The sequence below is a fragment of the Polistes fuscatus genome, unplaced genomic scaffold, assembly GCF_010416935.1.
Source record: "Polistes fuscatus isolate 324 unplaced genomic scaffold, CU_Pfus_HIC Scaffold3, whole genome shotgun sequence".
NCBI lineage: Eukaryota > Metazoa > Arthropoda > Insecta > Hymenoptera > Vespidae > Polistes > Polistes fuscatus.
The window spans coordinates 11,937,352-11,952,712 of NW_025113107.1; the positions used below are offsets into that span (position 1 = coordinate 11,937,352).

The 15,361-nt window shown below is 27.2% G+C and overlaps 2 protein-coding genes across 5 annotated transcripts; both read left to right on the forward strand.

Moving 5' to 3' along the window:
• Positions 1-2,126: 2,126 nt before the first annotated feature.
• Positions 2,127-7,309, forward strand: LOC122520052 (probable methylmalonate-semialdehyde dehydrogenase [acylating], mitochondrial). Its single transcript, XM_043639959.1, has 8 exons — positions 2,127-2,537; positions 3,230-3,302; positions 3,571-3,770; positions 4,017-4,095; positions 4,599-4,966; positions 5,452-5,880; positions 6,611-6,889; positions 7,060-7,309. Exons 1-8 carry the CDS (start codon positions 2,505-2,507, stop codon positions 7,159-7,161), a joined length of 1,563 nt encoding a protein of 520 aa, XP_043495894.1. The 5' UTR covers positions 2,127-2,504; the 3' UTR covers positions 7,162-7,309.
• Positions 7,310-8,246: 937 nt separating this feature from the next.
• LOC122520053 (uncharacterized protein DDB_G0271670-like) lies at positions 8,247-14,440 on the forward strand. 4 transcript variants are annotated; one of them, XM_043639961.1, is made up of 4 exons: positions 8,247-8,364; positions 9,407-10,180; positions 10,696-11,105; positions 14,065-14,440. In XM_043639961.1, the coding sequence occupies exons 2-4, from the start codon at positions 9,448-9,450 to the stop codon at positions 14,272-14,274; spliced, it is 1,353 nt and encodes a 450-aa protein (XP_043495896.1). In that variant the 5' UTR covers positions 8,247-8,364; positions 9,407-9,447; the 3' UTR covers positions 14,275-14,440. The 4 variants fall into 4 exon arrangements, with proteins under 4 accessions (XP_043495896.1, XP_043495895.1, XP_043495898.1 ...); XM_043639960.1 differs by having other exon boundaries at positions 9,421-10,180; XM_043639963.1 differs by having other exon boundaries at positions 9,421-10,180; positions 14,077-14,440.
• The last annotated feature ends 921 nt before the right edge of the window (positions 14,441-15,361 follow it).

Sequence of the window (15,361 nt, forward strand, 5' to 3'; positions counted from 1 at the left end):
GGATAATAAATTAATTAATTAAATGTCGTACTTTGACGAACATAACTCCGTTGTATTTATAAACGTGTATCTTTTTTTTCTTTTTTCGGAATCTTCTTATATTTCGTAGTTCATTTGTTGATTAAAAAATAAAAAAAAAAAACATAAACGAATGGACTAACAAAGTGGAGGTCTCCGTATTGTTTAAAAATGACGACCTTTTAACGTTCCACCGAGAGACGACTTCCGTCATCGTCGAGTTCGCCGAGTCAGCGACCTGTACACTGTTGTAACATATATATGTATATAGAAACATAACTACCTACATACATACTTAATACATATATAGATACTACGTATGTACATAGAGTGACTCATAAAAAACTATCGTAGTATCGTTTCTAATTGATTTTATTAAAATTTCCTCCTCAAAAAAGTGAAAAGCCGTCTCGATACAGTAATTAAATAGAATAAATTCAACCCGAGTTAAAGAATCTCTAAAAATAATAAAAATAAACCTTCGAGAAATATTTAAATGTAAGCTGGAGTCAAATAGCATATCGTTTAAAGTTTTGTTATTTAAATTTAAGTAGATAGTTTCTAAGAAGAAAAAAAAAAGAAAAAGAAATTGCATTTGTGATGCAAGTTCGAAAAGGTATGTTGTAAAATTGTAAATTCAAATTTTGTAACGAATTTTTATCGTATAATCGAATCTTCGAAATATTTATAAATAGTTCTTTTTCCTTTTTATTTTTTTTTTTCTTTTATTATAATATTATTTCGGTAACACAACAGTTTGTCAATATTTTTCGTTGGTTTCGCATATAAAGATTGGGATTTATAACATTGGAAAAAAAAAACAAGAAAGGTATGATATCATACTTTTTCTGAGTCACACCGTGTATATAATACGCGTATATTCGTGTATTTATTTATATATATATTTATATATACAACAAACCGATGGGTTTTATTTCTATTTGCATAGAGATTCATATATATTTCAATGCACATACTTATAGATACACGTGTATATTATTATAATATGTATTTCTGTGTTTGAACATATGGATGTAGGATAGTTTTTCCGAGGGTTCGAGCTATATAATACTAATACGAATAAAGTATACAATTTTCAAGTGGACTCGATCAAGTTGTGAGCGTGAAAAACATGCTCCGATGATTCGATGAGGCAAATCGAATGCGCAAAAGTTCTTGCCAGTTTCAGATATACGTTTCATTTACTTATCGATATATATACATATGTATATGTATGTATGTATCTATGCATGTATGTATGCAATAATGTATGTACATATTTATATATATACACATACGTATACAACTAAATAATTACGTGTATATATATACCTGTGTGTATGTGTGTGTTGTGTATGTGTTTATGAGAGAAAGAGAAAGAGAGAAAGATAAAGATAAAGATAAAGAGTGAGAAAAAGTACGTCGACTCGGTTGTATGTCCCGTAGTCGTGCCATGATTTTCCGCCCACGTATTTACGTAGAAAAGCATGAGATTCTTGACAGTGTCCAGTCTGTTTATCGCTCGTTTGTTTTAATGCGGAAGAAGAAAAAAAAAAAAAGATAAATATATAAATAAATAAAGTTCCATCGGGAAAGTGTCGTCGTCGCTTTTGACATTTGTTGACTCACCTGCGATATACGTTTTATATATTATTTTTTTTCCTCACCTTCTATATTTTTTTTTTTCGTAGTCTTTATTTATCTTTCTCGTTGTTTTTTTTTTTTTTTTTTTTATTTTTTTACTGTTTACTTCTGTTACGATACGATAAAGTACATATTTTTCCTTTTCGTTTAAAAATCATTTTAATAATCATAGCGCAGTAGTTGTCTAGTTATTATCTAAACAAAGAGAGTCTTAAGTTATTACGAAAGAAGAAATAATAATAATGATTAAGAGAGAATCATTGTTTTTTTTTTTTAATAAATATAAACTCATGTGATAATTTACCGACCATGCGTCGGTATTTGATTATTGTCGATCGGTAATTCAGATTTCTATTTAAAAATATCGTTTTACTAGTGACATCTATCTTTGTTTAAAACAACGAATGATCACATTTAAATACACGTGTTTGTATTACATATCTGTAGATAAATGGACGAATATCAAATACTTTACGTAAGAACAAGTAGTTAATTGAGAAATTGTTTTACGGTTTCCGTATTATGATATAATTGTACAATAAAAAAATTAAATAATGTAGAAAACACTTGTGATATAATATAACGATAAACAAAATTAAGTATAGCTATAAACCTCGGTAGAAAAACATCGATCGCAAGTGGAAAGGTAGACCAGTTCGTTTAGCAGTGGGGAGGATAGTATTGTAAACACAAGGACGAATTAATCATTCTAAAAACATTGGTCGTCGAATTCGATCCACGAAACAAGACAGTCACAGTGTTATCCGTGGTTTAGTTCAGTTCTGTACGTAGCAGTTTTTATGGAAACAATAGTAGTGGGACATTAACTAAACAAAACAAAAATGGCGCTTTTAAGGAGGATCATTAAATGCGAGGTAGGAGAGGTTCTATAAAAAAAAAGAAGTAAAATTCATACATTTGAAATAGTTAATAATGGATATAAAATTGTTAAAATTATATATGTATCTTAAAGTTTATCTTTATTTACTTGCTTACGTTGACTATATGAATGCAAAACTAATCGTATGGGTAATATTATCTCAGAGATAGGAGAAATAGTTTCAACTTCGTTCGATTGTATTTCACAATTTTCTTTTCTATTTTTTTCTTTTTTTCTTTTTGTCGAATGTCAAGATAATTTTTTATGTTTGATATATTTGAATATATATTGGTACGATACATGTTTCTCTAATCAATGCTTCTCATCCCTCGTGGTAGAGTAATTGACGTAGAAACTTGTGCGCAAACTCAATTGGCTCTATTACATTGTAATCAAAGTGGGCTACATGCATTCAGACAAATCTTCTTTCGAACGAGAGAAAAACAATTATCAAAAGATTTATTCAAATAAATTATAAATACGCGAATCGTTGAAATTAATTTTCCATAGAGAATTACATGCTGTTATCTTCAATGAAATGATTATCATTATACCGAGCTATAACATAACAAACAATAAGTTAGATAGAATGTTCTTATCTTACAATTGCAACATAATATTGAAAAATATATATTTTGTCTTTTGACGAAACGTTTTATTTCAAAAACAATATAAATAATTTTACAGGCACGTTATATCTCTAGGTTATACGGTTCAAGTTCATCGACTGTTCAAATGTATATCGACGGACAATTCGTGGGTAATTATTCTAATTAAATGTTAATTTATTTCATTGTTAACGAATGTCCACGATTGTTTTTTAAATTCGATTCACCTTCAAACAATAAAAAAATATCACAATCCAATATATATATATATATTTTTGTTATTTTTAGAAACGAAATAAACAGTCTTAATCAAAAAAATATTTGAAATCAATTAACTGAAAAAATTTGATAAATTCTGTTCATTACTTTCGGCTTGGTGCAGGAATCTTCTTTACCGATATATCGCGATCTCTTTTTCAGAATCAAAGGCAACAGAATTCACGGATGTTCATGATCCAGCAACGAACGAACTTCTCTACCGTACTCCAAAATGTACGAAGGAAGAAATGGAAAGGGCTGTCGAGAGTGCGAAAAACGCTTACCAGAAGTGGCGTAACACTAGCGTACTCACCAGGCAAAATTTAATGCTCAAGTATCAAGCTCTTATACGAGAGCACTCGGTTCGTTTCTTATTTTTCTCTTCTTCATATTAAAACTTATATATACATTAATAAAAATAATAAAAATAATAATAATATTATTAAAAATATTAGAATGTTTTCCTTTCGAGTGATAATAATTTTAATTAATACAATTAATTGATTTAAATATAATATAATATAAAAAAAAAAAATTAAAGATAAAAACCGATCCAATATATGTGTCGATATAAATTAGTTTATTTTTTTTTTTATAATTATTTATAGAAAAAAATTGCAGAAAACATGGTGAGGGAAAATGGCAAGACCATGCTCGATGCCGAAGGTGATATTCTACGTGGTCTGCGTAAGTGTATTTTTAATTAACGATTAAATTTAAATAACGAGCGAATTAATGATCCATAAAAATCGCGTAGGCTTGTGATAATAGTAATATAATAAGTATATAATAATATCGAGATATTAAAATTATTTTTAATATTCTATAAGAGTGGGTCGCGAACCCATGATGTGGAGGAAGGGAGTGGGGAGGGGTGGGGTTCACGTTAAACTAAATTTATTCGGACAGAAATTTGGTAGGAAAAATTAAAAAATTCTTGGACTACCCAACGACTCAAAATTAATTTCAAAGATGTTTGACAAAATTTACACGTACAGTTATTACACGTTTTAATGAATTTTTATGACAGTGAAAAAAAAACCTATACTCAGGGTGGGTGGCGTAAAAATATTAGGATAAAGGGATAAAAAAAAGGGATCGACAAGTAAAAAAGTTTAAAAAACCCTACTCTCTAATAATCTTTTTTTTTCTTTTTTAAATTAAAGTTATTATTTTGTAATTAATTGCAGAGGTCGTAGATGCATGCACTTCAATACCAATGTTACAAATGGGTGAATCAACTCCAAACATTGCCACAGACATGGACATTATTTCATACAAAATTCCACTTGGCGTGACAGGTGCTATCTGTCCGTTCAATTTTCCCGCAATGATCCCATTATGGTCCTTTCCGGTATCAGTTGCATGTGGCAACACAACGATCTTAAAACCTTCCGAACGAGTACCGGGAGCTTCGATGATACTTGCTGATCTTTTTACGAAAGCAGGTGCCCCACCAGGTCTTCTAAACGTCATTCATGGTCAACATGCTGCAGTTGATTTCATTTGTCAACATCCTGACATCAAAGCTGTATCATTTGTTGGTTCGGATCAAGCGGTAAGTAAATATTTTAAATGAATTAAATATTATACAAAATATTGGACGTCGTATTAGTATTGAATATTTGTCTTTACGATTATTAGTTATCTTTTGATGCAACATTAAATAAATTTAACAAAATTTTAATATAATTTTAATGAAAATTTTTCCATTTGAATATTTTTCAATTTTTTGTTGTGACACTAATTATATACCAGAACCTTGTCACACATGTTTTATTATTTTTGTATAGATAATAGTAATAATAATAATAATAAATTAAATTACGTAGAGTTATATAATTGGATTTGAAAAATTGTATAAACAAAATATTTCGTTATTTAGAATAGAATTGTAAGAAAATTTCTTGATCATAGAAAATAAGTACGATTACAGCAGTTTTAAAATTTATTTTAGTGTTTAAATTTATTATCAATGTTTTAAATATAATTACCATTTAATATAGGATGAGTGATTTTATTAAAAATCTATTTACATTTCAGGGTAAATACATATACAAGGAGAGTAGTGCACACGGTAAACGCGTACAATGCAACATGGGTGCAAAGAATCATTGCGTGGTATTACCGGATGCGAATAAAAATAAAACACTTTCGCAAATAACTGGTGCGGCATTCGGTGCAGCTGGTCAAAGGTGTATGGCATTGTCCGTGGCAATTTTCGTTGGTAAATCAAAGGAATGGATAGGGGAGTTGGTTGAAGCTGCCAAGAGGTTGAAGGTCAATGCCGGACATGTACCTGGTACTGACCTTGGGCCAGTTATATCGCCACAATCGAAACAAAGGATATGTAATTTAATCGAATCAGGTGTGAAAGAAGGTGCTGGTCTTCCGTTAGATGGAAGAGGAATTGTTGTACAAGGATACGAAAATGGAAATTTTGTTGGCCCTACTGTCTTAACAAATGTCAAGGTAAATAAATTTTATTTTTTATATTGGCTTAATCATTTTGTATTTTAAAGTTTTAACGTTTATATACTTTCATTTATTTGTTTAATTTTTTTGTAATATTTTTGGTCAATATTTTGTAAAAAAAAAAATATATATATATAAATATACTTTTTGCAGCGTATAAATAATAAAGGTAAAAATTATTTGTAATAAATAATTAATATTTATTAAAAAGGGTTAATGTCGTATCTCAATTAAATATTGATATTATATTACAAAGATAAGCAATTTGTTTAAAATATTACCAGTTTTTGTCTTAATTGGTGTGATATTGACCGTATATTCAATCTATTCAATATTTATTACAAATAATGATATATTCAATCTATTCAATATTTATTACAAATAATGAATATTCATTTTAATATATTAGTTATCAATATTTACCGAATAAATAACATCTCGTGTCGAATTAAAAAAAAAAAAAAAACAAACACAAAATCATTAAATTCGTTGAACCAAAAATTAATTAACACAATAATTTTGAAACCTGTAACAATTATAACGTTTAAATTAGAATCCAAATTTCCATATGTAAAAACAAAATTGTTTATTTTCTAAAAAGAATTAAATTAAAATAAATTAAATTAAACGTTCGCTGTTAAAAATAAAAAATATTATATACAATAAACACACAATATTGGATTTTATAAATAATTATATGTTCATGATATTATGTTCTATACCATAGTCATCTATGAAATGTTATACGGAAGAGATCTTCGGTCCAGTACTTTCCTGTATGTTCGCTGATACTTTGGACGAAGCCATAGATATTATCAATAAAAATCCTTATGGGAATGGTACTGCCGTATTTACGAGCAACGGTGCAACCGCAAGAACGTTCGTTGATAGAATTGAAGCAGGTCAAGTTGGCATTAACGTTCCTATACCAGTTCCATTACCTATGTTCAGTTTCACCGGTAATAAAGGATCGTTTCTTGGGGACAATCATTTTTACGGAAAAAACGTAAGATCAAAAAACAACATAAATTTATTTATTTATTTATTTTCTTCTCTCTCTCTCTCTCTCTTTTTAATTATTTCTTTGTGTTGTGCTTTTTTTTTTGTTTTTATTTTATTTAATTTGAAAATATTATACTACAACAAATGCATTATTTTGATTAATTCTGATTTTAGGCTGTCAATTTCTACACGCAAACGAAGACAATAACTCAATTATGGCGATCAAGTGACGCGAGTAATATTGCATCGTCAACGGCAATGCCTACAATGCAATAAAAAAAAAAATATATATATAATATATAATATTTCCATTTAAATAGATTTTTAACAAAAATTTTACGCTTATTAAAAGTCTTCCAAGAAAAATGATCTTTTCACAGTTCCTACAACATTTACTCTATATTAAAGAAATTATTTTGATATATATTATACGATGATATCAATTTATACTAATTTTCGTACCTGTATCATTAAAAACTCGTACTGTTATCTATAAATATCATCGACGATACATTGTATTAAAACACACACACACACATATATATATATATATATATATATATATATATATATATATATATGTATATGTATATGTATATGTATATATTTTTTTATCGAAGAAAAGAAATATAAATGCGTCGATATTAATTATCGTTTATTAATTAAAATTGGATTGAACTGAAATTGTAGAGAAAAGAAAAAAAAAGATTATCAGGATTGAAATAAAAAGTACATTAACAAATGATCTATAGAATCTCAAGTTTTATATGGAAAATGAAATTACGATAGAAAGAGAAAGAGAGAGAGAGAGAGAAACAAAAAATATAAAGTACACGTTAAAGTTTGATATAACAAAATGATCGATAATTTTTCCATTTCATTTTTATCAACCTTCTAAAAATAAAAAAACAAGCACACACACACACACACATATACATTTCCTTCTCTCGAAATTAAATACTCGCAAAAGATTTTAACCGAGTTGCGATTAAACGTAAACCCAGGAAACATAAAAGATATAAGTATAATTCTTTCTTTTTTATTTTTCTTCTATTTTACTGGACCAAAAAGTTTTATCCACTCTTCCTATTATAGTTATTGTAATATTGAATGGAAGTAAAATAAAAAAAAAAAAGAGAGAAAAATAGTAGGGGTGGGGTTGAAGTTAGAATTCACTCTCTCTATTTCTCTCTCTCTCTCTCTTTCTATTTGTCGTGAACCTTTGAACTCTTCTTCCTTACCAAGAAAAACGTTTCAAAACACCATACATACCACTTCCGGAAGTTTCCAAGTAACGCATGCGCCTTAATAACTTGGTGGTAGACTTCTTGATCATCATCCCCCTTTTCTTGGTTCGCATCTGCGCATTTTCCTAAAGCCCGATGGTGGATAATTTCGTTCACACGACCGCCGACACAAGGCTGTGTTCTACCTGCCTGCGTTTCCCAAGAATCGTCTAGTGGAATCATCCTCATCGAGGTAACACAAATTGAACCAAACGAATTTCTATCTTTTTCTTTCTCTCTCTCTCTCTCTCTGTATGTTGAAACACACAAATTTTAACTCGTGAGTATATATTATTATCATTATTATTATTATATATAAGTAAGATTATTTATTTATTTATTTATAGTTTTATTATGTATATATATATTTTATTTGTTCAATTTTTAAAGATTTAGTACAACATCTTTATCAAATTTTCTGTTACACACAAATTTTAACTCGTGAGTACGTATTATTATCATTATTATTATTATTATAATTACGTATATAAATACGATTATTTTATTTATTTATAGTTTTATTATGTATATATATTTTGTTTGTTTAATTTTTAAAGATTTGATACGACATCTTTGTCAAATTTTTTCTGTTAACATATCGACGCGAATACGCGTCTCTCTCTCACTCTCTCTCTTGTTCTTCTCTTCTCTTTCTCTTTCTACGAAAAAAAGTAAGAAAAAAAGGAAAAATTTATTGTCGAATAAATTAACGAATGATCTTAATACTTATTAAATTTAATATTATATATATAATTATTGAAGAGATCGTATTCGGATATTTATTAATCATCGATATCATTCGTAAATCTTCAAATGCAAATGATTTTCTTTTGATTATTTCCTCATTTGTTTCTTTTTATTTCATTAAATATTATTTATTTATCTACGCATATTAATAATTTATTCATTAATATAGTAATAATATTTTAATTTAACCATTTATCAAATTATAATCAAAAATTTTCCTTATTCACTTTTCCTTTCTTTTGTTTTATAATCGTATTCTATATATATATATATAATATTATTTCGATGTGAAAAATTAATTAATTAGAATAATATTAAAATTATATAACGAAAGATATTTATTTTCATTATTATTTACTTGATCTATCTATAATATAATTAACATATCTACATATCGTGAAACAATAATAATAATAATAATAATAATAATAAAGTATTAATACAATATAAAAATAATATTTAAAAAATAATGAAAATTATATCGATAGATTTGTTTATACAGGTGTTCCTATTATCCCATCTTTCTCTAATGATGTACAAAACCGTGAGAAAAGGCGATGCCAGTTTACAGTACACGATCTTACCACAAAGCGATCAATTCAATTCTAACGGATTGTCACAATCAACGTCACATAACACGGCAAATGGAAAATCACGAGCTAAAATTATCAAATATACGATATTTACATTAGCGTTGATCGTATTATCATGCGTGGGAATACCATTATTGATAAATCAAAACGATCACAATTTATTTGCCGGTACTATACTAGTTATGGGTAGGGTTGGATATGAAACAACTACTACAACGACTATGACAACGTCAACAACAACAACAACAACAACGTCAACTTCATCGACAACTGCATCATCGACTAGCAGCAGTAGCAGTGGTGGTGGTGGTGGTGTTGGTGGTGGTGTTGGTGGCACCAGCAACAGCAACAACACCACCAGTACGTCAACTACCATCGAAAACGCATTGAAAAGTGATCAGATCAGTGAAGATGAAGAAGAGGACGAGGAAGAAGAAGATGACGAGGAAGAAGAGATGATCATTGACAAGAGCAAATATCAAATTCCTATTAGGAAGACAGCTAGGCCAAGGACAACTACCGTAATGATAACTTCTACTACTACTGTTTCTTCTTCTTCTTCTTCTTCTTCTTCTTCTTCTTCTAAGAACAAAGATTTTGACAATCTAACGATACCCATCGATTCCTTAAAGGACGACGAGCTTGAATCTTCTGACACCCTATCTCCAGGTATATATGTACATATATATTTATTAATATATATATATATATATAAATAGTAGATGGTATATATTAAATTGTTTGTACAAACTTTGGGAATAAGTTTTAAGGGTCCCCTGAACAAGTAGATAGTAGTATCCCACAAATATATTTATATATATTGGTGTTGAAACGCTTGCTTTTGAAATTAGATTGAAAATTGGAAATGTTTGTAAGATTATCAGAACTAATAGCCTTGATTTTTATTCTTTTGAATTTACTTTTAAACTCTAGTGTCTTTCTTCTTGTACTATATTTCTTGGCAAATTTTCATGCTAAATGGCAAGAGAAAATGAATCAATACAAATTGCCTAGCATTTTTAATTTACAATAGTATAATGTCTTGCGTTATTATCTTCATTCATTCTAATTATAATAATATATAATTTCATTCATAATTAATATAAATAATGATATATAAATTATTTTCATTTAGAAATAATAATATATTTTATCGCGTTATACATCGTTGTTTTCATTTCCAGATGAAGTAATCGTGGATGAAGGAAGAATTCCGACTGATTCGTCGTTGAATATACGACAGACGAGTTCTTATTTGAATTCTCAGTCGTCCTCATCCTCGACCCCATCATCGGAATTTTCGAAATCCTCTTTGAGCAGCATTGAACCTTCGGAAATGACGAAGGTGTCGTCTGGTACCGGTAGGAAGACAAAAATGCCACGGGTGACCTTGAAATTACGAGAAAACGAGACGATACCACAAATGTATATGAAAGCTGGTATAGCTTCTTATAAAAAGGGTAATATTACTACGAGCGTTTTGGCACACGGACTTAGCTTAGAAGGTTTGATTTTTAAAACACCCGAAGGAACTATTAAACCGTGGGAACAAAAATGGTTCTTTTCCGATCCCTCTTCGGATTTCCAATGGAAGGTGAGATTTATCTATATTATTTTGCTATATTATAATCAAACACACACATTTGTTAATTATTTATATATTTTTATTTTATTACTTTATATTATTTTTTTATTTATTTTTTTAAGTTTTTCATCTATTAAAAGTGTTTAGAATGTATGGATTAGAATTATATATTGAAGAAAAGAAAAATTATAATATTTAATCGTATTTACACATATGAATAAATATTATTACAGTATTTTTGTTAAATAATAATTATATTATTTCATATTTTTGTTCTGACTCGAACTCGGTATAATCTATAAATAATAATCTACAAATAAATCGCGATTAATATTATTTTATGGTTTGGTACTTTTCGGGTCAACGCGATTAAATGATTTTAATCGGTATTTTAAATAAACTGTCAGTATTTATAATTAAATAACAGTATGTAAAATAACATATTGTATTGACAAAATCCAATTTCATTATCCGTCGATTTAATTATTATTTATACTATACAAAATATTCACATATATATATATATATATTGAAGATTTATTATTAAAAATCGTTCGTCAAATGAAATTTTAACGAGTAACATTTCCTGACAAAATTCAACTTGTCATATTATGAATAATTAAATTAACTCGATTCAAATTCATTCATCTCATTAAAAAAAAATAATTCAATTAATCGAATAATTGCATTAAACATTCATTATATATTTTTTTTGATTTAACGTTTCTTATTAATATGCTATCACTTTTAGGAAAATAAGATAACGTTGAATTTATTAATTCATTCGTATTCAATTGTTAGAATACTAATTTATTCAATAAATATTACATAAATCGATTTGAATTCTATTCCTTAAATGGATTTTTTCTTTTTTTCTTTTTTTTAATCATCTCACCATTCGTTCTTTATTCTTTGCATTCGTATTATTCTCTTTACACATTGTTCATTTCACTCGGATAGATAGATATTTACATAGATATGTATATACATAAATGATTATCGATAATTGAATTATCTCGAGAATTTATTCGTTAAATAGGTCATACGGTTTCAACAGGTGACAAGGGATTTAAGTTCTAATAATTCTTTTTACGTAAGATACTTATAAGAACGTTTTCTTGATTCTTCAATTAAAGATTAAAATGATTTCATTAATTAATCAATCTTTCATCAATTCACTTCTACCAAATATTAATTTTGTTAAAATTTTCTTTTCTTTTTGGTATAAAATATTTATATAAATTTATTAATAAACAAATATTTTCTTTCAGAATAACGTAGAATCTCTATTTTTAATATTATATATAATACATTTTATACGCTATAAGTTTGAAATGATAAGAATTAAATGATTAATTATTCATTAAATAATCATTTGAATACGAGTAAAGAGAAACTTCAATAAATATCTTTAGTTTGTAATAATAATATTTAATTATTAAATTTTTTCTTTAAATTATTATTATTATTATTATTATATTTACAATATTTTTATATTAACAATTTATAAATAAATTTGAACAGGTATATATTATCGAATTAAACAAATTTTCATTTAATCATTATTATTAAATATATATTTATTAAATTATTTTTCAATAACAATTTAAAAGAAACAATACTAATACGATTGTCCTATCATTCATTCAATATTTTTTCTTCTCTTTCTAATATCTAGAAATAATTTATTATTGATCCTTGGGAGGTGAGGGGTGGAGGTGGGTTTATCCTAGCCAAGGAAAACAATATATTTGAAATTCCGTAAGATGTTCAACCCGTTCTAAAGAATTTCGAATGCGATCTTAGGTTAAAGTCTTAACGTATTCTCAACTCGTTCACTTTCAAAGCTATTAATTTAAAGTACTTCTATACTATATATATATATATATCGATCCCATTGCAGCAGCAGTAGCAGCAGACATTTAAACAGTCACGTTCGGTGTACGATCGATAAACACGACAGGTGAATCTAAAAACGAACGAGGAAATAGCATCCATTTCTTATTTTCTTTTAGTATGTGTCCTATCCATTGGGGATTACGTTACTTTCCTTTCCTGTTAAAGATTGAAACGCGTAATAATAATATATCAAATGAAAAAAAAACATTCTTCCGATGAGAACTCATTCCTATCGATATCTTTATATTTCTTTTCTATTCTTTTCTTTTCTTTTTTTTTTTCATTTTCGATTTAGAACACACGACGCTTCTCATACACGATCATTTATTTCTATATTCACTATAATGTTTATTAAAAAAAAAATATAATTACAAGGATAAATTTATATATATATATACACCTGTTCATATATAATATATATAAATTCATATATATATATAAATTTTTGTGTGGTACGTTCGTACATATGTCGGAATTGGACAATAAATAATGTTGAAACGTTTATTAATTTATATTTGAACGTTCGAAGAAAATTTTGTAAGCATCTTATATTGAAACATATAAATAACATTCTTGTATTTCTGATTGGAAAAATATTTAATATTTTATATTCAAACGAGTAACACTATTTTGAATCTATATGTATATTATTGTTATTTTTCAATACAAAAGTAATCAATATCTAATATATCTAAATATATAAATATTATTAAATATTTAATATTGAAATAAACAATTCTAGTAATTTTTTATATAGAAAATATCGACATTGTTTGTTCGAACGTAATACCATACATATAAAACGGATAGATAATAATAATTATTATTATTATTATAAATAACGAATAAATTCTCTCTTATATTGGTTAAATTAATATGAAATTATTCATAATACGATGATTAATAAATAACATATAATATATATTTATTATCTAATTAATACGAACAAAATTATTCGTATCTATCTATCTATCTATCTATTTATAGATAAATTTATATATAGATAATATCTATTATTATTAAATAACATATTAATTATCTCGAATTAAGAAGACTACCAACTTCACAGGGTCCAAATCAGATGCCAATGTCTATGTACATCCTTCTGGCAGGATTAGCAGGATTAGCTGTTCTCAGCATCGTATTAATGTTTTATGTACAACGTAAAGCGTCACGACGGCAACGGCACGACATTGAAGAACCAGAAACAGAAATACAAGAAGAGGATAAATCAACATTATTAGGTACTGATAATCACGAGATTGAGGATAAGGATTAATCAAAGGAACCGATCAATGAAACCTGAAGATATTGATCCTTTACCTCGCGACTGAATTTTTCCAATAATTTTTTAATGGACGCCCATTTATTGACTCTAAGACGCACACATTACGACGATGACGATTTTAACAGATGAGAAAATAATAAGAGAGAGTGAGAGAAAATGAGAGAAAGAGAGAGAGAAAGAGAGAGAATATAGATTTTCTATAACTATGTATGTCTACCACCTTTAGGATATTATTCTCACATGACGAATGTTAAATTTGAATTTTTTTAAATATCTTTTCATTTTAACGATCTCATTGAGACTGGATTAAATACGTTAGATAGCTATCTTTCTTTTTATACACAAGACGATTCGCATAACTTTAAAAATATTTGAAAAATTAATAATTAAATTTTTTAAATTATTAAAAATTGTAAGATGAACAAACTTGTCGAATATCATATTTGATTGATTGTTCGAATCTATTAATTGTAAGACAAGGACGTATTTTATTGTTATAAACATTATCAATAGAGACAATTTTGTTGATATTAATATTGTACGTTCTTTTTTTATAAACTTGAAATTTATTATTCTTTTTATCTCTGCGATGAAAACAAACCAAACAAAAAATTATGTACGATATTTCGTTCGAAAGAAAGAAAGTTGAGTTTTGAAAATTTGTCAAATATCTTCGAGTACGAGGAAAAAGTTGACTTTTTCTTTTTTTTTTAAATCGTGTAATATAATATAGTCGTTGGACAAATAATATTTCTAAAATTATTTCAAATTTACCGAATAAATCGCGAATCATCCTGTATTAGTTTAATATTCGTTTCGTTGGATATTATCTCGAGATTACGATATTGTTATAATACTTTTCTATATTTTATGAAATAATATTACTACCATTGTTTAATTTCCAACTGAACGAAAAAAACGTAAGCAAGTATATATGTACACATATGCTTACCTATGTATGTGTGTGCGTGCGTGTGTGTATGTGTGTTTGTGTACGTACGATTAGCGGATAGATCATATGATTCCGTACAAAAAATAATGTTCGATGTGTTTTTCGAGAATAAAAAGTAATCAAGAA

Coding starts and splice junctions, on each gene's coding strand:
- LOC122520052 (XM_043639959.1), top strand. CDS start 2,505: ATGGCGCTTTTAAGGAGGATCATTAAATGCGAG. Junction 4,096..4,598: donor TGATATTCTACGTGGTCTGC/GTAAGTGTATTT, acceptor AATTAATTGCAG/AGGTCGTAGATGCATGCACT. Junction 4,967..5,451: donor TTGTTGGTTCGGATCAAGCG/GTAAGTAAATAT, acceptor TTTACATTTCAG/GGTAAATACATATACAAGGA.
- LOC122520053 (XM_043639961.1), top strand. CDS start 9,448: ATGATGTACAAAACCGTGAGAAAAGGCGATGCCAGTTTACAGTACACG. Junction 10,181..10,695: donor TTCTGACACCCTATCTCCAG/GTATATATGTAC, acceptor TTTCATTTCCAG/ATGAAGTAATCGTGGATGAA. Junction 11,106..14,064: donor CTTCGGATTTCCAATGGAAG/GTGAGATTTATC, acceptor CCAACTTCACAG/GGTCCAAATCAGATGCCAAT.